Source organism: Alosa alosa, chromosome 3 (assembly GCF_017589495.1).
Source record: "Alosa alosa isolate M-15738 ecotype Scorff River chromosome 3, AALO_Geno_1.1, whole genome shotgun sequence".
NCBI lineage: Eukaryota > Metazoa > Chordata > Actinopteri > Clupeiformes > Clupeidae > Alosa > Alosa alosa.
Genome location: NC_063191.1, coordinates 32,822,349 through 32,848,035, shown reverse-complemented (window position 1 = coordinate 32,848,035; position 25,687 = coordinate 32,822,349). Strand labels below are relative to the sequence as shown.

General features: G+C 42.2%; 2 protein-coding genes across 7 annotated transcripts in view; one reads left to right on the top strand and one right to left on the bottom strand.

Moving 5' to 3' along the window:
• Positions 1-1,555: 1,555 nt before the first annotated feature.
• On the bottom strand, positions 1,556-3,405 carry dusp19a (dual specificity phosphatase 19a). The gene is made up of 4 exons (XM_048239704.1): positions 3,168-3,405; positions 2,915-2,961; positions 2,612-2,764; positions 1,556-1,813 (listed from the first exon to the last, which is right to left on the bottom strand). The coding sequence occupies exons 1-4, from the start codon at positions 3,388-3,390 to the stop codon at positions 1,604-1,606; spliced, it is 633 nt and encodes a 210-aa protein (XP_048095661.1). The 5' UTR covers positions 3,391-3,405; the 3' UTR covers positions 1,556-1,603.
• A 2,566-nt stretch (positions 3,406-5,971) lies between these two features.
• The window catches only part of nckap1 (NCK-associated protein 1), a 39,241-nt gene continuing 19,525 nt past the window's right edge, over positions 5,972-25,687 (top strand). The window contains exons 1-16 of one of the 6 annotated variants that reach the window (XM_048238830.1): positions 5,972-6,266; positions 10,890-10,907; positions 12,481-12,591; positions 16,208-16,294; positions 18,089-18,145; positions 18,455-18,597; positions 19,251-19,341; positions 19,461-19,598; positions 21,079-21,127; positions 22,692-22,848; positions 23,198-23,254; positions 23,388-23,484; positions 23,636-23,742; positions 24,291-24,423; positions 24,790-24,871; positions 25,339-25,397. In XM_048238830.1, coding sequence (XP_048094787.1) covers positions 6,159-6,266; positions 10,890-10,907; positions 12,481-12,591; positions 16,208-16,294; positions 18,089-18,145; positions 18,455-18,597; positions 19,251-19,341; positions 19,461-19,598; positions 21,079-21,127; positions 22,692-22,848; positions 23,198-23,254; positions 23,388-23,484; positions 23,636-23,742; positions 24,291-24,423; positions 24,790-24,871; positions 25,339-25,397 — 1,494 coding nt within the window. In that variant the 5' untranslated portion in view covers positions 5,972-6,158. Of the gene's footprint in view, positions 6,267-10,555; positions 10,574-10,889; positions 10,908-12,480; positions 12,592-16,201; positions 16,295-18,088; positions 18,146-18,454; positions 18,598-19,250; positions 19,342-19,460; positions 19,599-21,078; positions 21,128-22,691; positions 22,849-23,197; positions 23,255-23,387; positions 23,485-23,635; positions 23,743-24,290; positions 24,424-24,789; positions 24,872-25,338; positions 25,398-25,687 lie in introns of all 6 variants that reach the window. The other 5 variants (XM_048238828.1, XM_048238829.1, XM_048238827.1 and 2 more) reach the window with 5 other exon arrangements.

Sequence of the window (25,687 nt, the reverse complement as noted above, 5' to 3'; positions counted from 1 at the left end):
CAAATATATGCTCTTCTTCATATTAGAGTCTTTTCTTTGCCCTTTTGCATCTAAAATAAAATCGCAGAGGGTGTGCGTGTGAGAGGCTTTGTCAGGTCGCCTACCACTCTCAGACGACTCCACGGTTGATGATGTAGATTAAATGCTGTTAGCATGTGCAACGCAGGAGGCACTGTAATACCAAATATCACGATATTGTAATCAAAAGTGCAAATTAATATTTTATGAGATAGGCCGACCAAGAGACTGTTAATACGCAAATTGTGGACGTGATGACGCACCAGAAGTTAAATCTGAAAATGCAATGCAACTATAAAACATTTAAACTGTTTTAATTTTAATCTTTTAAGCAATTCAGCTTTGAAAATTTGAGCATTTATACATTTTCTTTTTATGAAAATGTATAAATGCTCAAAAAGACTGTTGCAGAGTGCATAAAACAAAACCCAAATTACTCTATTCCAGTGCAGGCTAAAAAAAAAGCCCAGCTAAATAAACACACACACACACACACACATACAAATGCAACAATTAAGTCCACACAAGGCTGTTTTGTGTTATAACCTATAGGAACAAAATAAACTACAGTACAAGGCTATGTGACCGTGTTCATTTAACATTGGGGAATACACATAAACAGCTAAAGAATGGTAACTTTTAAATCTGTATATGCATGAAGCAGAGAATAGGGTTTCAGGATAGACAATATAAGCAACAACTAACAGCCATTAGAGACTAGTTAAGGCTTCAGGACTAACAGCATTGTTCCTTTCACACATAATCAAAGATTTTGCAAAAGTGTAGTTCAAATGTTTTATGAGTGACAAACCAAATCAGTGAAACCCTTGTATCAGAACACAGGATTAAAAATAACAACAACAAAGCCAATATCCAAAGTTGCTTAAAAACTTCCAAAATACTAAAGCAAATATAAAACAGTAAAAAGCCATTTGGTGCATTTGATTTGAATCCATCAATTTGAACAATCAGTCCAGCTACAATTTATAATTAAATTACATTTCACAAGGTATGAAGAATTAATTTAAAAGACAGTTCAAAGCCCTATTCATTAATATATGAATAAAATCAACTTGAAACCAAATACACTCTTTGAGTTAGCATTGGTATTAAACTGGAATTGGAAAAGTCAAGAAACATGATCAAATATCTTTATGATTCACCTATACTTTAAAGTAGGCCTAAGCTGCGTGAATTTAGGAACAGAATGATTATTTGCAAAACATTACTAATGTATGCTAATACTTGCTTTGACCAAAGAACCATAGAAAGAATGGCAAGACTGCAGAGCTTAAATTCGGAAGAACATATTTGCAATATCCTAACACATTAGAATTATACCACTGTAAAACAAAAAAAAGATAAATTAAGCCATAAAGCCTACCAAAACTATGAACTGTTGCAAATAACAACATATCTACTTCTGTCAAGTGGCCTTACCCAGTATATAACATGGTATTTGTGCATTGTATGAATTATGCTATTTTCGAGCAGTTCAAACACAATAATGCAACTCTGCACACTCATGCTGGCAACATGTGTGCATCATGAATAGACTGTCAAGCTACAGAAACACATAGAATGTTCAGTGACCATTTATATGTGTGCTTGCTTGTGGTTTATAACTTTTCAGTTGTTCCATGAAGCCTGGGTTTGGACAGGAGGCCGCTCGCGCTGACTTCACAAGGGCAAGTGCGTCATTAAATGCCTGGCCCTCTCTGGACATGAGGTATCCAATGACCACAGCAGCACAGCGAGAAACGCCAGAGTTGCAGTGGACCAACACAACTCCTCTCTAAAAAATGGGAAAAAGAAGACTCAGTGGCAGGGATGTCTAATGTATGCGCACTTGCACATTGCGATGACACTATACCCAGGACATCAGCAAGAGCCAGAGCACTCCGCTTCATTGAGCCTCTCAGGTTGGGGAAAAAACTATATTCAGTGCCAGTGATGCCCGATCCGATAAACTATATGGTATGGAAATTCATGAAACAAACACCACTAAAGGTTAGTCACTCACAAGGTAAGAGAATGGGTCCCCTCTCAACTAAAAGCCTCATAGTTTGATTAATTAAGGGAAAGCTACTCTCCGTATCACGGGTGAAACGGGAGGCAAGAGAGCAAAGAAACTACTCACTCATTTTATCCCAGGAATGGAAACTTACTTTGAATAGGCGCTGTAATCATAAACCCTTGTGAATTTGCATCATGTGACAGTGTCAGGTTGTGGGTGACTGCCTCATCTATTTGGTAAAGAGGTTGTATGACAAACAATGGCCGGTAGTGATATAATCTTTCTACAACGTGCTAAATAATGCATTGTGAAAACTCAACATTCATTATTCACAATGCAGTGTGGTTACCTAGAATAAGGGATGCTGGCCATTGGCTAGCTTTTGAGTATCAGGTAGGCATTAAAATCAAACACTCAGGAAATTACAACACTTTCATGGAATAAAACATCCCTTATATGATACACTCGAAGAGCGGATAAGATCTTTAGCCGAGCGTACGGAGGCAAATATATTTAATTCTAACCATAAGCTCTACCTTGTCACAAGAAACACCATAGTACAGTATCAAAACTTACCTCTGCTTTGGCTTGCTCTATAAACTGTGTGCACTCCTGAAGATATGATATGATGTCTGTGTCAGGCAGATCCAATATGCTTAGCGTTTTATACACAAACAGATCTGGAAAAGCATTCTCAACACCATAGGCCACATTCAATATATGTGTGACCTGAAAGACAAGAAATGAACATAGACAAATCCATGTGATGTGTTTGATATAATGAACTACATACAACATCCTATTTAGAACAAATTTAACATGAACTAATTTTGACTTGCATCCTTCGTATGATGGCAAAGTAAGAACAGTTACTCGTACCTTGAATTTCATCATAGTCCCAAAGTCATGTGCTGCATCTTGGGAGCCTGAGAGAATAAACAGACCACCCCAAATAAACATAACCGAACTCACAACTTTAGATAGCATAATAACCCATTGGATATGGACATGTTATAGACTACAGGTTAAGAAATTATTTAATCTATAATGTCCTTTAGCCTATTCTTGGTTTACAGAGTGAAAAATAAACAGGTGTTTGTCCATGTAAAGAGTATGAATATCACAAACTCACCCAGCAATAAGTGTGGTTTAATAACACCAACTTGAAGGTCCCAGTTGGTGTCCTGCACATAACCAAATGTTGTCTCTGGCTGTACAGTATCTTCAACAACATGCACAGTGGATCCTTTCCAGGTCTCAATAATCCGCCTTCCACTCAGAGTTGTCACCCTGGTGCATTGTTTTCTCAAATTAGTTTTAGAGAAGGATTTTATTTCTTGGGCAAGAGACTGCATCACATGTGTCTGATGGTTTCCCCACGGCAGAAAAGTGAAGACCCTCTGATGCTTGCTTGTCCTTCGACGGAGCTGCGTGCTCTATCACTGATACCGGTCAGCTGATACTGATGTTCACTTAGCCTGCATTCCTTTCTTAGGCTTTACTGCCTGCAACCCAACCTGTAACTGAGAGCACCTCTTAGCCTACCTGAAAAAAGGGTCACTATTAGCTTTGCCACCCATAGTGGGAATTGTAACATCAGCAGCACCTATTGGTGATGTTGTGTCTGTTGCTGTTGGGTTTGGGTTTGGGTAGCCTATAGTCACAAGTATTTCTTCACTTTTAATTGTTTATCCCATATGTGGTTTTTATCAACCTAACACAATTTTCTAAACTGGTCACATTATTTTATGTAAAGTACATGAACAAGGTTTGCTCTTTTGGGGAAAGTATAATTCAACTTTTTGGTATTGTTGTATAGGCCGACAGGGGCATTCTACCAGAAACTTACATTTTCACTTCTAAAATTGTGTTTGTGTTAGGAAATCATTCTAACATGTAATTTGTACATGTTAGAATGATTTCCTAACACATTTCTGTGACACAAATAACATTATCTTATTGATCACATGTCCCTGATTGTAACAGTGTTTTTGTAACCCCCATAAGAAATATAAGCAATTTTACAAACATAGAGGATGTTAAGCACATAATAACTGTCAGACACTCATATTGTTGCAAAATAACCTTTACAAATAAGATTTTTACAAACACACAATATGTGGATATATACCCCCATCTTCATCATACACAGTTGATGAAATGAATTCATCAATATTTTATCAAAGTCAATTTTATATCATAATGTTTCGTGTGACAGGGCTGACTGTGGTGTGACAGAATTTACTTGAAATTGAATTATTTAATTATTTTAATTATTTAAACAGGGAGACCTGTTTAGTTTTGAAATGCATTAAATGCATTTTCCATGCAATAAAGGTAATACAAAGTAAAAATAACATTTAATTGTCAGGCCGTGTCACTTAGGGCAGTGACACAACCTGATGTGACAGGAACTGACAGTCAGCCATTTCAGCTGCCATTTCTCTGTCTGTAAACATGCTAGCATCAACTTTTAGTAGCTCCGTCAAGATACTCTTCATTGACTTCAGCTCAGCCTTTAACACAATAATACTGGGTCCTCACCTCTCCTCCTCCCGCACTCTCAGCACTGCAGGCTCTCCCCAGGGCTGTGTGCTGAGCCCACTCTACTCCCTTTACACATCCGACTACCGTCCCACCCACCCAGAGAACATCATTGTCAAATTTGCTGATGACCACGGTGGGGCTGATTATGGGGGGAAATGAGGCGACCTACAGCGATGAGGTCCTGAAACTTGGGGAGTGTGCATCAAACAACTTTGCACTAAACATCAACAAGACCAAGGAACCACAGCGCTGGTCAAGAAGGCCCAGCAGCGGCTTCACATCCTGAGGGTGCTCAGGAAGGAGCAACTAAACACTCATCTGCTGGTGACCTACTGTTCCACCATCGAGAGCTTGCTGACCTACGCTCTGACAGTGTGGCACTCCAGCTGCACGGAGGCTGACAGGAAGAGACTGCAGAGGGGGGCAAACACCACACAAAAGATCATCGGCTGCCCTCTGCCTTCCTTGTCTCAGCAGGGCCAGAAACATCTTGAAGGACACCACCCACCCCGGCTTCCATCTCTTTAACCTGTTGTCCTCTGGCAGGCGCTTCAGGTCCATACGGGCCAGAACAGACTTCCCCAAAGCTGTCACCATACTTAATGCAAATTTGCACTAATGTAAACTGCACCGACAATATTTGCACTGACCACTGCACCACCAGACATACCTCTATCGTCAATACTCATTCAGTCGCTCTTTGGACTCAAGTCTGTGCTCATTATATTCTGTTTGTCTGTTTGTGTTTTTTATATTAAATACTGTGTATTTATATTATTAATTAGTCTTTTGTGCTAATTATGTGTGCACTTTTACCAAGATGATGTTTTTGTTTCACATATTTTAATGACATGGCCTGAGTGGTAAGCTTGTCCTAATATATATATATAAATCATCTAGTCAGTTGAAGACTTTTTTGATAATACAAGTTGTATTCATTTTTACAATTACAGCCTAATGGTACAATGTCCAATGTCCATGTACAAAAATCCTGACCAAAGCTGAATCACAGAAAAACCTTAACATTCAATTATTTGACATTGTAAAAAAAAACGTATACCTATCGTGAAATACATTTGAACTAAAACAATATTTTATTCTCTGCCTAGCATGAATTTGGCCAATAGGTCAAGTATGAAATGCCTTCCAACGCACAAATCTTAAGGATCAATGTGTTTAATGGGTTGTGTGTATGAACACCAATCAAATATAAAGAGAACTTGCGTTTGGTGTCCAGGTACTCAAATGAGAATGAACCTGATGTTATAAAACAAATATCTGGGAAAAATATGACTGGGAATATTAGGCGGAAATACTGTATCTGCTGGAGGAGGATGCTAGTCACGTGACGTGCGTTGGTGTTGCAGGAAACAGCCTCGTTCTGATAGTTAGGGCAACACCTAGAAAAAAAAACAGGGAGTCGGAGGAGGGGAGTGTGGAGTTGACGAGGATTTTAGCCCATAATATGGGCAAATTTTAACACTAAAACATTTGTCTGCGTCTTTATTTTGTAACACTACATTAAGAGTTTTTCGATCCGTTTGGATTCGTGAAGCACATTAGCTAAATTGTCAGCATGTCGCGGGGTGTGTTACAACCAAGCCAGCAAAAGCTGGCGGAGAAATTGACCATTTTAAACGACAGGGGCATCGGGATGCTCACCCGCATCTACAATATCAAAAAGGTAAGGTGTTTGGAATTGAGGTTAGAGACTGGTTTCGTCAAGGTTTAATGATATCTTAGTGCCCTAATAATAATGTAAGCTATCATCATCTATCTAAACGACACAATTCCCAGTGAAAGATGACTGCAGCGATAGCATACAGGACAGCAACAGACAGGAATTCAGGGAAGGCCCTGACAGAAAGGCTTCAATATCGACCTTATCGTTAATTTGGATATTCTAATGATGACTTGGTTATTGTGTCTGAAATATACATATACATAAACGTTGAATTAAGTGTTCTTTTCTGGAGATATTATAGCAAAATGGTGGTCCATGCTATTCTTCCCTAGGTTTTGGTTGTGGATATTTCTCCCAGACGTTTGACGATAACGTTAGCCTGCTCGCTAACTGGTTAGCAAGCCAACTTAACCTTTACAGCAGCAGCTTTTCATAAATTGGTAGTTATATTTAAACTACTGCACCATTCATTCTGCGTCAGCTCAAACATTGCCATTGCCAGGGATAAGCAAAGAAACAACAGATATTCGGACGCTATGACATGCCTCTAGCGCTCTATCGCTAGCTGCTAACAAGTTAGCTTGCTGGGTAGGTTTCCTTTTCAGACAGTCAATCCACTTACACACCGTGCTAACGCAAAGGATAGTAGTATAGTAGTAGTGAGTCATTGCTAACCTGCTTGTCCGCTAGCAAGGAATTCTATTGGCATTTACACCACTTCCACAAAGAGGATGCCTGCACTTCGGCACAAGGGTATTTTATTCATTTCCGTTTTGTGCGTTTTCTGTTGACATTGTGCATGTGGTGTTAACGTTATATCCAGCAGGATTGTTGTAGCTCCAGGGCACCAACGTTCTGCGCCCTGTCAAATAGCGAGCAACAGCATAATCAGAGGTAACAGGGATAATCCCGCCCAGACACCTCAGCTCTGAGAGTTAGCTAAGCTTCCCCTGAAATCAATTAATTTGGACAGTTCGTGTCAAAATAGAGTTGCCAGCCAATTTTGCGTGGACTGCACGCATTAAAGGTGCGTCAGGTCTCATGGTCTGCTGACTGGAGCGGGCGTTAACGTGAACATGATTGACCACAGAATGATTTAGCAATGTTGTTTTCCTCACGCTTCATACATCAATTGTACCTCCCTTTGCTGCCACAATTGAAGGCACGTTTTGAAGCTTGAGTTCCTGGGCACCATCATAAATCTGCTATTTATCTGATGTTTTTTTTTGGAGACGTACAGTGCTGTTTGAATGTCTTATGAATGCCTTATTCATTATAGACACGTATTTCTAAATAATCCCCGCAAGGGCATTAACAAGTGTTCATGAAGCACACTGATTGCTTAGTTGCTCAGAAATGAGTACATGGACAGCAATGTTGAAATAATTTGACCATAATAATGTTTGATGAGATACTAAGTCAGTTGTTGCTTTTCGTAGTTTCCTTGTGGTAGCCTAGATTTCTAGTCTGTTGGTAATTGTGGTTTATATTAAAATATGTTCCTCAGAGGTGTTGCTCTCAATATCCAAGGTTCAAACACCTTCCAATTCCTCCAAAAGTAGAGTTTTGTGTTTGGATGTGCTGTGACTGTGGTCTGTGATGCAGGTGGTTGACAGCATCCTAGAGCTGGCATAAACCCTGCACACAAAGCAGAACCTGTCACACCTCCTCTCCTGCTGGACCTGTCAGTGTCATCCCTTTGTAGCTGTGCTCGCTGTGAGCATAGGGAATAATATTCCTTCCCTGGGATGGACACTCATCTCAAAGATGGAGGCTTCACAGTAAACGCTTTGGCAGCCTGTGAAACTGGCAGTGAGCGTGCTGGAAGCTGTCCAGCGTCAGCCAGCAGTAGAAAAGGAGGCTAGCTGAGAACTGTGCTAGGCTATCTGTTCGCATCCTTTTCTCCGCCCCCCTCCCCCTGCTCTGACAGCCCACCCCCTAGTCCCTCACCCTACTTGCTCTGAAGGCCTACTTTCCCTCTAGGTCCCCCCCTGCCCCCCCCCCTTCTTCCTGCTGTCCCATCTCGCACATTGTCACCCCGAATCGGGTGGCAGTGCACCCCGCTCCAATGAGGGATGCATATTCATTGCAGTGTGTCCCTCTGCCAATTAGGGCACAGAAGTGGCTCTATGCTGCGAAAATGGGGGGAGTCCACCACCACAGAAGTTTCAGTCTCAACTTGAGGACACTGAACAAATAACTACACAGTCACTCACTCTCACTCACTCTCTCTCTCTCGTTTTCCCTCCCCATCCAAAGGCATCCGACCTCATGCATTCAGTCAGCACCACCGACAAGTCTCCAACGAAGTAGTGATTCTCATGTGTTCCATTTCTGTGTATCCCCATGAACGCCATGCCCCATCCCCGCATTCCGCCGTGTTAATCAGGGCTGTTTGATTGCAGATAGGGCTGGTCCATGTGGACGAGAGTCGGCATTTCAGCAGAGCGTGAGCGAGCAGAGCGTTACATTTAGGTTTTTCTGTTGCTTAGCAACTGTAAAGACATTGACATCAGCACTGTCTAGATGCATTGGAAATTGCAGCAATCTCATTCAGTTGTTGCTGTAAATCAAGTGGTTTGCCTGCATTCAGTCATTGCCTGCCTTAGCCAGTGAGATATTTCATCAAAGCATTTAAAAATGAGATGCTTTGATTGAAAAAAAAGCCAGATCGTTGATTAGGACCATTCTGATGTGACATTGCCACATTTATAACTCGCTGTTCTATTCATGCTTAATGGAGGAAGTGCATTTTGCGCATACAATGACCATTTTGCCCAGAGAAATAATGTTATCATTAGATAGTTTAGTGCCAGAATGACGTATGTGAATATGGGAGCGGAGTTAAAAAAAAACTCCACAGGAAATGACACTAGGAATCCTCAGAATAAGAGCGGAAGTGCATGTTGCTTATCTCACTGGCATTTAGACTAACTACCCAGCCCTAGGGAAGGGAGTCTTATTCACCATGGCCATGGGAGTATCATTGAAGATCTGCACTGAAATATCAGTGTTTTAGGTTTTCACTGAGAGTAGGATGCACCATGTTTAGTGGACCCACATAGTAGTACAGACAATGCAATAGCCTAAATACAATGCATAGCCTGGACAGTGCCTCATATAGGCCAATGTATTTTTTATGGTGTGGTAGGCTAAACGACAACAATAGGCAGGCATTAACCTTTCTGTATGAAGCCTTTCTGCAAGACTTCATCTAAAGGCCACGGGGAGTGTGTCTCATGAGGACCAAGTCCTGCATATCCTTGACCTCAATCTGTTACTTCCAGCCATCTCTCGCTCTCTCTGGTTGGCCCAGGGCAAGTCTCCACTGAATGGCAGTCTTGCGGATCAGAGCCATAATTAATTGTGGAGAAAACATTTGGGCTACCCATGGCCCAGTTGATGTCACTGTTAGTGAGAGTCAGGTGTTTGATAGCTCGGATCACTCCGATCAGTTTGTGGTGCCCGCTAGTTTATGGCCCATGCTAGCATGCTAGTTTGTGGTGCCCGGATACCTTGTGTGATCCAGACATTGCTAAAGCTTTACATGTTTTGTGTTCCGGTGTATTCCCGTAGTGGGATCATCCAACTGGCTGCCCTTTTTTGTAGCGAGGTTGAGTTGGGAGCCCACCTAAAGTGTAGCGGAATTGTCACTGCAGATATTGCATGGGGTGTTTCCAACATTTGATCTGCCTGGTGTTTTTTCCTTTTCTAATTCCCTGTTAAATTCAGTTTCAATATCCTTTTTTTTTTTTTTTTTGGTTCAGTTTATTTGGTTTCAAACAGTCCGCTGTGAAATACGTTGGGTTATGTTGCATTTCTTGTTTAATTAAATTTTAAAAATAATTTTGTTTGTTTATTTATCTATTTATTTATTTATTTATTTGGCTTGCATGACTATTTTTTCCTTTGAACTAATCACATAATTCCTGGTCTTTTCTGAAAAACGTGAAACTTGAATCCTTGTAGTAGCCTCCTGTCTCCCTACCCCTGGAGGAGTGGACTCTGCATGGTGTGTATGTTAGCTCTGGGAACGCCTCGCAGCACTTTTAACAGATAGCCACCCAGTAACCCCAACAATGTCCCTCTCAAGGAGAACTTACCTGTATGAGAACCTTACCATATATATATATATATATATGCAGTAGTTATATAAGAGGAGAAATATACTCACACATTAGTTCCCAAAGCTAATCTTTATTTTGGACGTTAGACATGCATGGTAGACATTTGGAAACCTGTGTTTTATGTGTAATTTTCTCTCTTTCTGTTACAATGCTTCCCCCCAGCAAGGACAAGTTTGGAAGGTTTGCACAGCTTTTCACCTTCCCTACACCCCTCCCACCCGAAATCTCAGTCCTCGTCTCCCCCACTTTTTACCTTTTGAGCTTTCCTGTACCAGCTCATGATCCCATAAACTCTGTATCAACTGACAATGCTGAATCAGTTCAAAGAAACTTATAAAGCAAAAAAAAAAAAAATATATTAGTGCTAAAATTATATTTGTTTGTTTTAATTAGTTCCCAAAGCTTATTTTTTTTTGTTTGTTAGACATGCATGGTAGACATTTGCAAACATGTTTGTGTGTAGGTTCCATCTCTTTCTGTTACAATACTTCCCCAGCAAGGACAAGTTTGGAAGGTTTGCACAGCTTTTCACCTTCCCTACACCCCTCCCCACCCCGAAATCTCAGTCCTCCGTCTCCCCCACCCCCTTTTTTCTGCTTTCCTTACCAGCTCATGATCCCATAAACTCTGTATCAACTCACAATGCTGTAGCACAGTTCAAAGAAAAGGCCGTTCCCCTTTCCCCTCAAAAAAAAAAAAAAGTATGTTAGTGCTATCAGGGATTGATTTGTTATAATTGATTTGTTTGTTTGTTTTTTGGAATTTTTATTTACTTTTTAAGACACAGCTTTAAAGAGCACCCAGCTAGTAGAATTATTTATTGACCCTAGCAGTTATGTAGCAAGCACTTATGTAGTAGGCTTATGCCTCTGTTTAAACAGGTGTAACAGTTAATTGGTGACCTCTGTATGATATTTGTATTTAAATGTTTCAGATAATTACCACTGCTTACAGTTGTATTACCATACTCCATTACCCTTTCATTCAGTTTTGGCAGTGGGAGTGCTATAACCAGGCTTTTGTGTTTGCTGGAAAGCAGTGGAGTTCCAAAAAATTGAAGGAGTGAACTTTCTGGAAATTTTGTTGGGCATTTTGTTTTGTAGGCTACTCGCACTGAAGGCCCTTTAGTTACAAACTCTAATGGGGTTATGATGGGAACTCTAACTAGACATCAGTCCTAGAAGTATGTATAAAAGTAGCTTTTTGTTTTGTACCCTGTAATTCAATAAAATAGAATATCCCAGCATGGACATCTATTGTTGTGTAGTTCAGGATTTATTTGATTTGACCATTAGGAGGACGCTTTTTGAAGGTGTTACCAGGCATACTGTAGGTGCATGCCTTGCATCATGTTAACCATGTAATCATTCAACACACCGCCCTACCTCAAATTGCACGTCTGCCGACTTCCTCTAGCCCCGTCTAACCTCTGTAAGCCCCTCACCGCTTACAGAGTGACCAAGGCAAACGCACCGGCCAGTGGCTCACCTTTCTGTCCCTCCCACCCCCCACCCGTAGGAGTGCATCCGCCCATGCACTGCCGTCTCACTAACTGCCCTCCAACTTATCATGCAGCACCTTGTCCGTCGACAGAACATGTCTCTCTCTCTCTCTCTCTCTCTTTCTATCTCTCTCTCTCTATCTATCTCTCTCTCTATCTTTCTATCTCTCTCTCTCTATCTATCTCTCTTTCTCTCTACCTTTCTATCTCTCTCTCCTCTCTTTTTCTTTCTTTCTCCTTTTTTCTATCTATCTATCTCTCTCTATCTATCTATCTATCTCTATCTATCTATCTCTCTCTTTCTCTCTATCTTTCTATCTCTCTCTCTCTCCTCTCTCTTTTACATTGCATTTTTTAGCTGTGACAAATTCAAATCAATTCCCTGCACTTTGCCTTCTCATCCTGTTCACCTGTCGTCTGAAAATGTTCCTTCTGTTTAGTTGTTTATTTTTTGTAATCTCTGGCCTGTCGGATGTTTTCTGTGTTTACCATTTTGTCAGTGGCAGCTGTAGCATTTTGAGTTATCCCTTTTTCTCTCTCTCTCTCTCTTTCTCTCCCTCTCGCTTTCTTCTCTCCTCCATCACAGGCATGCGGGGACCCCAAAGCAAAGCCCTCGTACCTGATCGACAAAAACCTGGAGTCCGCGGTCAAGTTCATCGTCCGAAAGTTCCCGGCCGTCGAGACACGTAACAACAACGTAAGTGTTCGTCAAGTATGTCAGTGCAGGCAATTCAATGAGAGAGGCCAATGTGTGCTAGAGTGTCCAGAGAGACCTGGTCATCAACAGTGTTTGAGGCATCTGATGAGAAGGCCTAAATGCACCTCTTAGTGACATAAAAATCAATGTCAGTTACTGTGTCTCTTGTGTAATTAGGTGTCATTGTATTTGGGTGACCATGACTGTGCTTCGACGTTTCAGCAAGTTATGCTAAAGGAGGACAGTGACAATGACTATGTTTAGAGTCAGCTTGTGAAATTGAGCTGTGCGAGTATACTGAGTGATGGAGTGTGTGTGGAGGAGTGGCTGCTGTGTGTGTGTGTGTGTGTGTGTGTGGAGAAGCGGCTGCTCAGTGTGTGTGTGTGTGTGTGTGTGTGTGTGTGTGTGTGTGTGGAGAAGCGGCTGCTCAGTGTGTGTGTGTGTGTGTAGAAGCGGCTGCTCAGTGTGTGTGTGTGTGTGTGTGTGTGTGTGTGTGTGTGTGTGTGTGTGTGTGTGGAGGAGCGGCTGCTGAGTGTGTGTGTGTGGAGAAGCGGCTGCTCAGTGTGTGTGTGTGTGTGAGAAGCGGCTGCTCAGTGTGTGTGTGTGTGTGTGTGTGTGTAGAAGCGGCTGCTCAGTGTGTTTGTGTGTGTGTGTGTGTGTGGAGGAGCGGCTGCTGAGTGTGTGTGTGTGTGTGGAGGAGCGGCTGCTGTGTGTGTGTGTGTGTGTGTGTGTGTGTGTGGGAAGCGGCTGCTGAGTGAGTGTGTGTGTGTGGAGGAGCGGCTGCTGAGTGAGTGTGTGTGTGTGTGTGTGTGGAGGAGCGGCTGCTGAGTGAGTCTGTGTGTGTGTGTGTGTGGAGGAGCGGAGCCCTGCTGAGTGAGTGTGTGTGCGTGCGTGTGTGTGTGTGGAGGAGCGGCTGCTGAGTGAGTCTGTGTGTGTGTGTGTGTGGAGGAGCGGCTGCTGAGTGAGTCTGTGTGTGTGTGTGGTGTGGAGGAGCGGCTGCTGAGCGTGTGTGGTGTGGAGGAGCGGCTGCTGAGCGTGTGTGGTGGGGCTCAGAGAGGAGTTGTCTGTCTGAGTCAGTCGCTCCGCTCCTCTGCGCCCCTCTAAGCCACCAGTGTGTGTGATGCAAACGGCCTCACACAGGAATGTAGGCGTGTGGGGTGGCTCTGTGGCGCTCTCTCTCTCTCTCTCTCTCTCTCTCTCTCTCTCTGAAATTCTCTCTCTCTCTCTCTCTGAAATTCACTCTTCTCTCTCTCTCTGAAATTCACTCTTCTCTCTGGCTCTCTCTGACTGACTCTCTCTCTCTCCCTCCCTCCCTCCCTCTCTCTCTCTCTCTCTCTCTGAAATTCACTCTTCTCTCTGGCTCTCTCTGACTGACTCTCTCTCTCTCCCTCCCTCCCTCCCTCTCTCTTTCTCCCTCTTCCTAAACTCTGTTCTATCTCTCTTTGATTCTCTTTATCTCTCTCTCGCTCACACACACACACACACACACACACACGCTCTCTCCCTCACTCTTTGGTCTTATCATCCCCTCTCCAGGCTCAGTGCCTCTCCCTTTCATTGCTGTTTGTCTCTACACCCTCTAATGATGAAGGTGCCCCATCCCCACCCTAAACCCCCACCCCTCCTCTAAACTATGTCCTTCTGTCAAATCTCTCTCGAAGCCAAAAACTGATTGTGATTTTTGCCCAGTAATATCCCATCATGGTGTTCTTAAACACGCATTTCATGACTCCAGTGTAACATGTCTGTTCTCTGTGTGTGTGTGTGTGTCTCAATAGTAATCAGTCACCATTCCTGTGTAAAAACAAATGCTTCTTTTTAAGCTTTCTACTTTTAGTCTCTGCTGTGTGTTTGTGTTTTAAAATGTTTTTTCAAACTGCTACTTGGAATGACGTACAGCTTCCTCATGTTTAACTGTGTTTGAGTTCTTTCTTTTTGTGTTGTTTTGTATTTTTATGTTGTGCATTTTTGTTTTCTTGCATGCTTAACATGGCTATTTTCTGGATTATTCTTTTTGGTAAGTTTTGGACTCCACCGGAGTCCATTTGCTTTGTTTGAGCGCCTTAAACCACTTACTCATGGGTTTGAACATTTTAGTTGTTCTCACATATATATCTGTATTCAATCTTAAATACTGGGCAAAGGAATCTAAGAATAACACTTTTGATTTCATAAGAGGAAACACAAAAATGAGAGATATGACCGTTAACGCTGTGGGGTGTCCAGACCATTGTCAACAACAGGCTACCTAATAACATACAAGTCTAGTCCAAATCACTATTGAATGTCTATTCTGAGATTCCTCAATAGGGAATTGCATGCCTATACCTTTCTAGACCCTCAACACTCTCTTTGTATGTAGTGTGTAGTTTCTGTTCAGGAACAAGGTGATTTCATTGAAAAAGAGTACAGCGGATGTTGTAATAAGCATTAAGAGAACACTGCAGCAAACTCTTTTTCTCTGTCTTGAACCAATTATAGACTGCATTAGTAAAACTTTGAAATGGGGTGTTATGTGTGTGAGTAAAGGGATGTAATGGGTATTTCTAGAAATTATGCTCACTCTCTTTCTTGAAAGCATTGAATGGTAGTGATGGTATTTCTTGGTTGCTATAGCCCTTTTTAACATAGAGAACTTGCAGTGATTTGTGTAGTGAAGTAGATACTAACTTGGTTCCAGGGCAAATCTGTACTGCTTTACAAGGGAAGAGATGGGGACACAGCTCATGTGAAGTAAAGCGTGTCAGTGTAAAGGCACTGCATGCACAGGATTCATGTTTTAACAGTGTAGCTCCCAGGGACCCCCTTAGACCATGATGCACATGCTTGGAATTCCTTATGCAAATCTGGCTCATCCACTTTGCAGTTTGACATGGGGTTCATTGATTGACTGATCGGCTATCACATTCTATCAATGCATTAAATTCAATGAACACAACGTTTAGCATTCAGCAATGCACTGGCAAACATTCAGTAACATAGCTGGTAGACTAAAATAGCCATGATCCATTGTATAGCAATACCAGCAAATTATCAACAAATAAAGCATTCGAAACATAAAAATACCGAAAACAAAGACAAAAATGACAAAACATGATGTTCAAATGGCTGTGTCCAAGTTGAGACCATTGAGTCTCTTGCAGTGCATATTTGTTCTGTGGTCGCAAATCTCATGCAAGTACCAACATGGAGAGGAATAGGGGGCTTGTCAAGACTTGATGCAAGGTTCATTCATTTTAACGTCAAACCTGATGTTTGTATTTGAAATCTCGGGGCTCACTGACATTTACACGTTTTAAAACGGCCATCACAATTTTGTTTAGGTCTTTTCCTTTCATAAAAATGCACACATTTATGTGATACTGTAGTTTTTCCAAAATGCAGACTCACACAGTAGACACAGGCCTTAGAGAGGATTAGAGAATACTTCTGGCCGACCACAGTGAATTAGTCTTGTTTGCAACATGGACAAAGTTGAGACATTCTAGACCACTATGAGTCTATAGTGAATGAACCTTGCTGACAGGATTTAGAATAAAAAAACATTGTATGGTCGTATGGTTTTCTGTTTACCAGCATTTACATTGTCGTCATTGTTTTCCTTCCACAGCAACAGCTTGCACAACTACAAAAAGAAAAGTCTGAAATACTAAAGAATCTAGCTTTGTACTACTTCACATTTGTGGATGTTATGGAATTTAAGGTAAGACTGAATTGTGTTATGTTTTTTTTTACGAACTGTAAAAAATACAGGCATCTAAACCTTGGTTTAGAAATCTGGTTTCATAGTTCAACCATCACTTAATTGGCTTAAATAATTTGTGTTTGGACTTTTTGGTCATTTATTCTGCTCATTCTTAATTGAATTCCTTTTTGATTCCTGATTGTAATATCTTCTCTTTTAGAAGATATTACAATGCTCATTTTCTTGGTAAAGAGATACAAAAGTAAACAATGAAATAAACAACTCATCAGAAAAGTGGACATTATGCCTAGTAACATTTCATTAGCTATTCATTAGCATTTCATTACCTCTTAAAGGTGCTCTAAGTGATGTTGGGTAACGTCACTTCTGTTGACTTTCGAACAAAACAGAGAACTAGCTCGCCCCTCCCTCCCCCTCTCTCCCTTGCAACTGAAACTCTCCTGAACGCGCATCTCGTCTGTGATTGGCTGGAAGAGTTTGTTATGTTTCATGGTCCAGGCTGGACCATGCTGTTTTTGCTGCTGTTTTTGGAGCCTGGGCAGTCCACAGAGACCACGTTTTTTACAGTGTATTCAGCGGACAGGCAGCTAGTGGATGTTGAGGAGATGTTTGCTGTATGTGAGAAAAAATGTTTTAGCTTAGAAACGGCGTAACATCGCTTGGAGCACCTTTAAAGGGAATAAGGGAAAGGGAAGGGAAGTTGGAGACAGATATAAAATGGGTACATAAAATTACCAATTATTCTGCCGAATGAGAAGCATGTCAGGCTACACTCATAGGTCTGGGCATCCAGAAGAGTTCAATATTAGACCTGCACACATTTGTGATATTGGAACACACGCTTTTATTTCATCTGAACTGCATTAGAATCCTGTTTGCTCTCCTTGAAAGTATCATAGGCCTAGCAGAACAAATGTCAAGCATGTTTGATACAGGATGTGGTCTGCATGATGTCACTGCAGTGTTCTGTGATTAATTATGCTAATCTTAGCCTAGTTAGCGTTATCCATCCAATGAAGCCAGCTTATCAATGCTGATGAGATTCCAATACAGTCATGGTTGAAATACTTGTTATCCCAAAGTAAAAAGATCACAAAATGATAATTTAGCCTCAGTTTTTTTTATTATAGCCATCAGTGTGCAAATTATGGGGAGCTGTGGACAAATTTCCACACTTTATACCCAAACTTGCACACAAACTGATTAAACTGGTACAACTGCTGGTCTGTTGTTGATTTATCACGCATGATGACATACAAAAGAATGCTGGTATCCGTGAAAGGAATCGGTGACCTCTGAGGCGTACAACTTTGATGATTCATACAATGGAACTGGTTCTCCATAGGAACCGGTTCTCGATTTCCATACCTTATCATTGTTTGTAATTGTTTGTGTTTGTTCATATTCATAAGATCCAATGTGAAAGTCCTGCTTATGAAGCTAGTGCTGTCCAGACATTTGAAAGCAAACCTCTCTTCTAAACTGCTTCAGCTCTACTCGGCCATTGATTTTATTTTTACTTTGATTGACATCCTGGGAGGCCAATCCCTGATTTTTTTCTGAGTCTATGATTGATTAAAACTTAAGGCTTGCTATGCAACTTAAGCAGGAAGTACGTCTGCTAGCTTGCTTGGGGTGTTCACTGACACTAGATGAAGGCAACCTTTAGGATCTGTTTCCTTATTGATAGTTGGAGCACATTTCATACTGTAACATAACCTTACTTTATCCTAGATGTTATATGTAATAAAAGTTTCCTAATTGTCTGTCATTTCTCTTTTTTTCTCCAAGGACCATGTTTGTGAACTGCTGAACACTATTGACGTTTGCCAAGTTTTCTTTGACATTGTAAGCAGAGACTAAAACCCTATTTCCCTCATTGTTAACATTTAACAGAAATAAGCAGAAAATTAACAAAGTTTCAATGTTTACTCAAATAGAGCAGATGTCGTCATTAATGTTTATGTTAAACAAGGTTTTCCTGAATATTCTGCACAAATTATTGTACTATGAAAAGTATATACTTGAAAATAATACCGGTATTTGAAATTTTGTTTTGAAATAAAACATTATCTTTGCTATGACAATTGTGCATATCTACCATAGTTCTACAAAACAACCCTATTTTTACATGTCCTCCTTTTTTTTTCTCTACAGACTGTAAATTTTGATCTCACAAAGAACTACCTTGACTTAGTCGTGACCTACACTACATTAATGATACTGCTATCCCGAATCGAGGAACGCAAAGCAATCATTGGCCTTTACAACTACGCACATGAAATGACACATGGCTCAAGGTAATGGAAGCATGCTTGTGATGATTTAATAGACAATACTGATATGCAGTTTACGAAATGTTTTTTTTCTAGTCACAGTGTTGTAAGACGGCCTCAAGTCTCACACTTCTTTCACCTGAGGCCCGGTCATGTCAGACAATTCAAACATTTTTCACAAAAAGTTTTCAATGAAAACATGCACTTGATGTCTGATGGTTCATTCTAATTGCCAATGCAGTTACAGTGCTTTCGGTGCATTGCTCGGCATGGTTGCATGATGCTTCCATGATGAAAACTCCCCAAAACCATGGCATCAGTGATATGGGAGCAGTCTAGACTGCAGCCATTGTTTTGGGAAGCTGTCTTCATGCAAGCATCACACACTGATAGGAAAATGGAGAAAATATTATGCTTTTTATTAAGTTTTTGTTTGAAAAAAAAAAGCAGCAAACAAATTACCAGCTTTTGTATAACTTAAACAGCAGAGCCAGTTGCCGGTTTCATGATGCCATTCAGTTGTGCCGCAAATGATCAGGTGTGACAGAAGCACCGGGCATAATTAGACTTTGTGCCGGTCCATTGCCCATAGTTTGAGAAACACTGTTGTAGGAGACTATTTTTTTTTTTTTTATTCCCACAATTTTATGGCTTGTGTCTCTGTTTTTCGGTTTCAGTGACAGAGAATACCCCAGGCTTGGACAGATGATTGTGGACTATGAAAACCCATTTAAGAAGATGATGGAGGAGTTTGTCCCTCATGGAAAGGTGAGGAGAAATGAGATGGCCGCATTGCACCACAGCACTACAACTTGACACATCCTGCCAGACTCATTGTGCATTTGCCTTGACTCATCGGTGGGTGTGGTGTTTTTTTGTGGCTGCAGTCCTTGTCGGACGCCCTGATCTCCCTGCAGATGGTGTACCCTCGGCGCAACCTGTCCGCTGACCAGTGGAGGAACGCCCAGCTGCTGAGCCTCATCAGCGCCCCCAGCACTATGCTCAACCCCGCACAGTCAGACACGGTGAGGACGACACACACACACACACACACACACTCAACCCCGCACAGTCAGCCACGGTGAGGGACGGCACACACACTCATTCAACCCCGCACAGTCGGACACGGTGAGGACCACACACACACTCACACTCACTCAACCCCGCACAGTCAGACGGTGAGGACGGCACATGCGCACACACACTCACACTCACGCTCACACACTCAAACAACCCCGTACAGTCAGACACGGTGAGGACCACACACACACTCACACTCACACACTCACTCAATCCTGCACAGTTAGACACGATGAGGACAACACACACACTCACACTCACACACTCACTCAATCCTGCACAGTTAGACACGATGAGGACAACACACACACACACACACACACACACACACACACACACACACACACACACACACACACACACACACACACACAGTCACACACACACACACACACACACACAGTCACACTCAACATGAAGAACATAAACATACAAATGCGCACACTTTTATGCTCAACTCAACACCCCCTCCCTACCCCCACACACATACATGCAATCTTAATAATTATTCTTAAATACTATCCAAGATAAATGTATGACCATAAACTGTCAAACCCTTTAAAAGTTTGGCTAGCATCTGTAAGGAGGTTATACTGTTCACTTACACAATGCAGTTTTTTTGTTTTTCTTTTTCATTTTTTGTTTTCATACTCAGGAACTGGTCTGGCTAGAATTGAAATTCTTTCTTCTTAATTATCAAATGAACCCAGATCTAATGAACACATCATCCATCTGCACTGACAATGATTCAAAAAGCTATTTGACCAAGTGCTATGAAGAACAAACAGTGCCTCAAATTTAGTGTAATAAGAGCTTGTAGGCTGCAGATCACTAGCATTTTCATTGCTGACAAGCAGTGACAACATATTTGCTTAACAAAATTGATTGAGTTTATACCATGTGGTGAAATTGTGACCCCATGTGGGGGAAATGGGTACTTGACCAGTTGTGCTTACTGCTGGTGCAAGAAGGACAGACCAATTTATTGCCTGCCCTGCACATCTTGCCCGTCTGGCGTCCGCCGTAAAGCGTATGTATTTTTATTGGGAATCTACACAGCAAGCAAAACCATAAGCAAGAGTGAAACGTTGCCTCTGTCTCTTAAGGTGAAGTAACAATGTGTTTAACCCCGTGTTTCTCTATGTGTATGCTTCATATATAATCTAAAATTAGAAGTTAAGCATAAAAATATGTGTACCTCTACTTTTAACTGCTGTAATACGAGCGTAAATTGATACTCTGATTTTAATGGAATTTTGTTGCTGACAATAGACAGGTGTCAGGCGGGCGTCTGAAAAACCCTTGAAAAACGCTCCCCCTGTCTAAATTCCCAGTGAGGGTCAGAGAGCAGACCCAATGATGAGCTGAACGAGCCCCAAAGGTGTCTGAGATGAACCTAACGCTTTGCTCTTATGTTTGTTGTAGATGCCCTGTGAATACCTGTCCTTGGACGCCATGGAGAAGTGGATTGTGTGTAAGTTTGTGCTTTAAACACTTCTGGACAACATGTCTGTTTCAGTCTGCTGTCATCAAGGTACGTCACTGGTGGTGATAATATACAGATCTCTGTTACCCGTGGGTTAGGCAGATGTCCTCATTTGGACTTCTGTCGTACCTGGGTGGCTTTTTTTTTTTTGACTTGGGATTGCCGTATCCCATTTTATGTTGAGTGTTGTAAGGGTTAAGCTCCTCCATGAACATGATATTAATTTGCATGAAACATGGTAAATGGTAAATCACCCCAAACAAAGCATCGATCTCCATCTTGTAGGCATGGGCAGTTCGCGACTGATTCGGTCAGAAAGAATGAATCCCGAAGGTGAACGACGAGAACTGATTCCCAAAACAAGAGAACTGGTTCTTTTTAACATACAAAAATATGGTCACCTAATAAAAGATACAAACGAACAGAGCTTCATCTCCCTCGAATCGTGATATATCGCGATTGAGTCTAAAACGTGAATGAGAGTACTACAGCAGGTAGCAACCGCGTTGCTATGGGTAAACAAATGATAGGCCTGGCTTTACTTACGTGCCTGCCTGCCTGCCAGCGCTAGAACTTGGAAAAACGCCATATGATTCTTACTGAATTCCATTCAGTATATTTATGAAAAAAGGCACTTTTGTGCTTAATATTAAGCTTGATATTTACATAAATGATGTAACACACCATATGAGACGGTGTTTTAAAGGATATTTGACTTAAGACAACCAAGACGGTGCTGAAAGGAACTGAAAGAACGAATCAAACGAACGATTTGTGAAGGTGAAGGGAACTGAAAGAACTGATTCCCGGAATAGAATCATTTGGCCCATGCCTACCATCTTGACAGTGTATTACTGAATTGCTCATTGTACTTTGGTGAGAAAGGTTAAACTGTTTTTTTGTGTGTGTGTTTGTGTTTGTATGCATGTGTGCATGCATTTGTGTGTGTGGTTGTTTGTTTGTGTGTGTGTGTTTGTGTTTTGTATGCGTGTGTGTGCGCTTTTGTGTGTGTGTGTTTGTGTTTTGTATGCATGTGTGCATGCATTTGTGTGTGTGGTTGTTTGTTTGTGTGTGTGTGTTTGTGTTTTGTATGCATGTGTGCATGCATTTGTGTGTGTGTGTTTGTGTTTTGTATGCATGTGTGCATGCATTTGTGTGTGTGGTTGTTTGTTTGTGTGTGTGTGTTTGTGTTTTGTATGCATGTGTGCATGCATTTGTGTGTGTGTGTTTGTGTTTTGTATGCATGTGTGCATGCATTTGTGTGTGTGGTTGTTTGTTTGTGTGTGTGTGTTTGTGTTTTGTATGCGTGTGTGCATGCATTTGTGTGTGTGTGTTTGTGTTTTGTATGCATGTGTGCATGCATTTGTGTGTGTGGTTGTTTGTTTTTGTGTGTGTGTTTAGGTTTGTACGCATGTGCATGCATTGTGTGTGTGGTTGTTTGTTTGTGTGTGTGTGTTTGTGTTTTTGTATGCATGTGTGCATGCATTTTTGTGTGTGTTCTCAGCAGTGTGTGTGTGTGCGTGCGTCCGTCCGTCCGTCTCCCGTCTTTCAGTCGGGTTCCTGCTGTGCCACGGTACCCTAAACAGTGACCCAGCGGCGCTGAGCCTGTGGAAGCTGGCCCTGCAGAGCAGCTCGTGCCTCTGCCTCTTCAGAGACGAGGTCTTTCATATCCACAAGGCCGCCGAGGACCTCTTCGTCAACCTCCGCGGGTAAGGCCTTCCACCAAGGGCAAGACCACACTCATACACACACACACACAGTCCCGCATACAAACAAACAGACATATATACACAGACACATACACTCCCACAAACATGCACACATACTCACTCCATTACTTTGATACACACATGCATTCTAGTTTTGTCTTTGTCGCTCTCTCTGTTGTCTCCCACACACTCACACACATAGTTCCACATAATCTAATTCAGAACAGTAAGCAGATGTTTATTGAGGGAACCTTGCAGTTGTACCATAGATCAAACTTTTCTTTGCTCAAAATAAACACACTCTGGTTTGCATTTCATTTATAATCTGTTATTTTTTTTCCCTCTCCAGCTACAACAAACGTGTCAATGACATACGAGAGTGCAAAGAATCGGCCCTTTCTCACGCGTAAGTACATCTGTTGCATAGTGCATTGCCAGCTGGACAGACTCGCATATTTTTCTGTCAATTGGGGACTCGGCCTGAATTTCAACTGTCAAATGTTTCAGCAACGTGTTTTGTGTTATCGTTTTCTTTAAAGGGGCTCCATGCACCGAGAGCGCCGTAAGTTCCTGCGGTCCGCCCTCAAGGAGCTGGCTACGGTGTTGGCCGATCAGCCCGGCCTGCTGGGCCCAAAGGTATCGCAATGTTCCGCTTCTGTTCACATTTTAGGTTCGGTATGTCTGTCGTGTGTATATCAGTGGGTTGAAGGAGACAAGCAAGTTCTTTGCTCACTGTCATTCTCTTTTTTCTCTGTGTGTGTGTGTGCGCGTGTCTGTATGTTGCCAGGCGCTGTTTGTTTTCATGGCCCTGTCCTTTGCCCGAGATGAGATCATATGGCTGCTCAGGCACGCAGACAACATCCAGAAGAAGAGCACAGATGATTTTATCGATAAGTAAGAATCCCGCGCCTTCCCATCTTTCCCTCTCACACGCTCTCTCTCCGTCTCCCTGTCTTCGGTCGGAAACTCCTGAATACACCTTGCGAAAACGCAAAGTCTGTGCAGAACTGTAAACTGTTGAACATATGAAATGGAATTCAAAGCGTTGTACTTCAGTTTACGGTTACTTACTGTAGATAGATAAAATATATGATATGTATGTAAACATTTATTATTGTAAACATGCAGAACAGCAGCATTGCGTCCCTATGCTTCTGCAGTTAACCCTGGCATTGTTTATGTACAGTAAGAGCCATCTGACTTTGCGTGTCCATTGTAAATCAGCCCTGTTCCTGAACCAAGAGGTGGAACTAATGATTTGTAATAAACTGTCTGGTTGTTCTGGGGGGGGATGAAAGTCACGGTAGAAAAACCTGTATTTTCAGAACACTTTGTTGTTGTTGTGTCCCCCCCCCCTTCCTCGCATCACTGGACGAGGAATCCATGCTCAATGTGTACCGCTGTGTGTGCAGTGTAAGGCGTCGCTCTGCGTCGTCCCTCAGGCACATTGCAGAGTTGATCTTTTATATGGAGGAGCTGAGGGCCCACGTGCGAAAGTACGGCCCAGTCATGCAGAGGTACTACGTGCAGTACCTGTCTGGGTTCGACGCTGTGGTCCTGAACGAGCTGGTGCAGGTGAGTGCCCTACGGTTATCGTCTCCAACACAGCTGTGGATGGGAAACCGTGTAAGTCGCATCCCTGAAGCAACAGCTTTTATCTTTAGCCATGTGTTTGGGATGACATTTTAGTGTGCCTTGGGGATGTTTTGTTGATCTCTAGCTGAGCCAGAGTGGCGTTTTGTCTAATTGTGTTGTGAGTGACAGCGCTAGGTGATAGTACCGGGCCTGGCCAGTAGATGGAGCCCAAGTATTTTGACATTGTCTCAGCCGTTGCCGTGTGCTGGATACTCATTGAGAGAGATGGTAGTGTGAATTTAGCCGATTTGCAGAGGCCTTTGGGTCACAGACTGTTCTGTTTGTCCCCTTCTGCTTCCCTTCCAGAACCTGTCTGTCTGCCCTGAGGATGAGTCCATCATCATGTCCTCCTTTGTGAACACCATGACTTCTCTCAGTGTGAAGCAAGGTACTCACTCTTTCATCTCTCAATGTCACTGGACTACTCTCTTATTAGTGTTCCTCATGTTCTTTCTTTCTTTCTGTCTTTCTTTCTTTCTTTCTTTCTTTCTTTCTTCATCCCTTTATTGTCTTTCTATTCAAGGATCTGCATCTCATCTTCATCTTAAATTAAGTTCAATCAAATGAAATTAAGCTTCGCTCTTTTATCTTGGGACAAAAATGTTGTTTTTGTTTTTTGATGATGATTAATAATTCATTTTCAATCCCATTTCACAGTGGTGCCAACACAGACTTTCAGTTTGCCTTTGTCTTCTAATCAACCAAGATGTGAAATGAATTGAGTAAATGCCACTATGCTTAGGTCTGTTCAAGTGTAACTGTTGTCAGTTAGCAGCAATGTGTTAAGTTGTAACCCCCATGTAACCCCCTCCCTCTCTTTCATCTTCTCTCTCCCTTTCTTTCTCTCTCTTTCAGTGGAGGACGGAGAGGTGTTTGATTTCAGGGGCATGAGGCTGGACTGGTTCAGATTGCAGGTAAGCCACCACGAGCAACCTGAGCCTTGACCTTTTGGGGGATAGGTGGACATGATGGCCGGTAGTGCTGGTGTCCCTTTTCCTTGGCCCCTCGACTGCCCTGACTGTCACCCCGTTCCCCGGTCCAGACCACACCGAACTGCACCACACCACACCACACCAGACTGCGCCGGCGACCAGGCCGTGGCCTTCGACATGCGAGCCCTGCCAGCACTCAGTTCTCTGGGCCAGCGAGTGCAGTGTGAGGCCTCACAGAGAGGATGAACTTCCCCCTCCAAGGTTTTAATGGG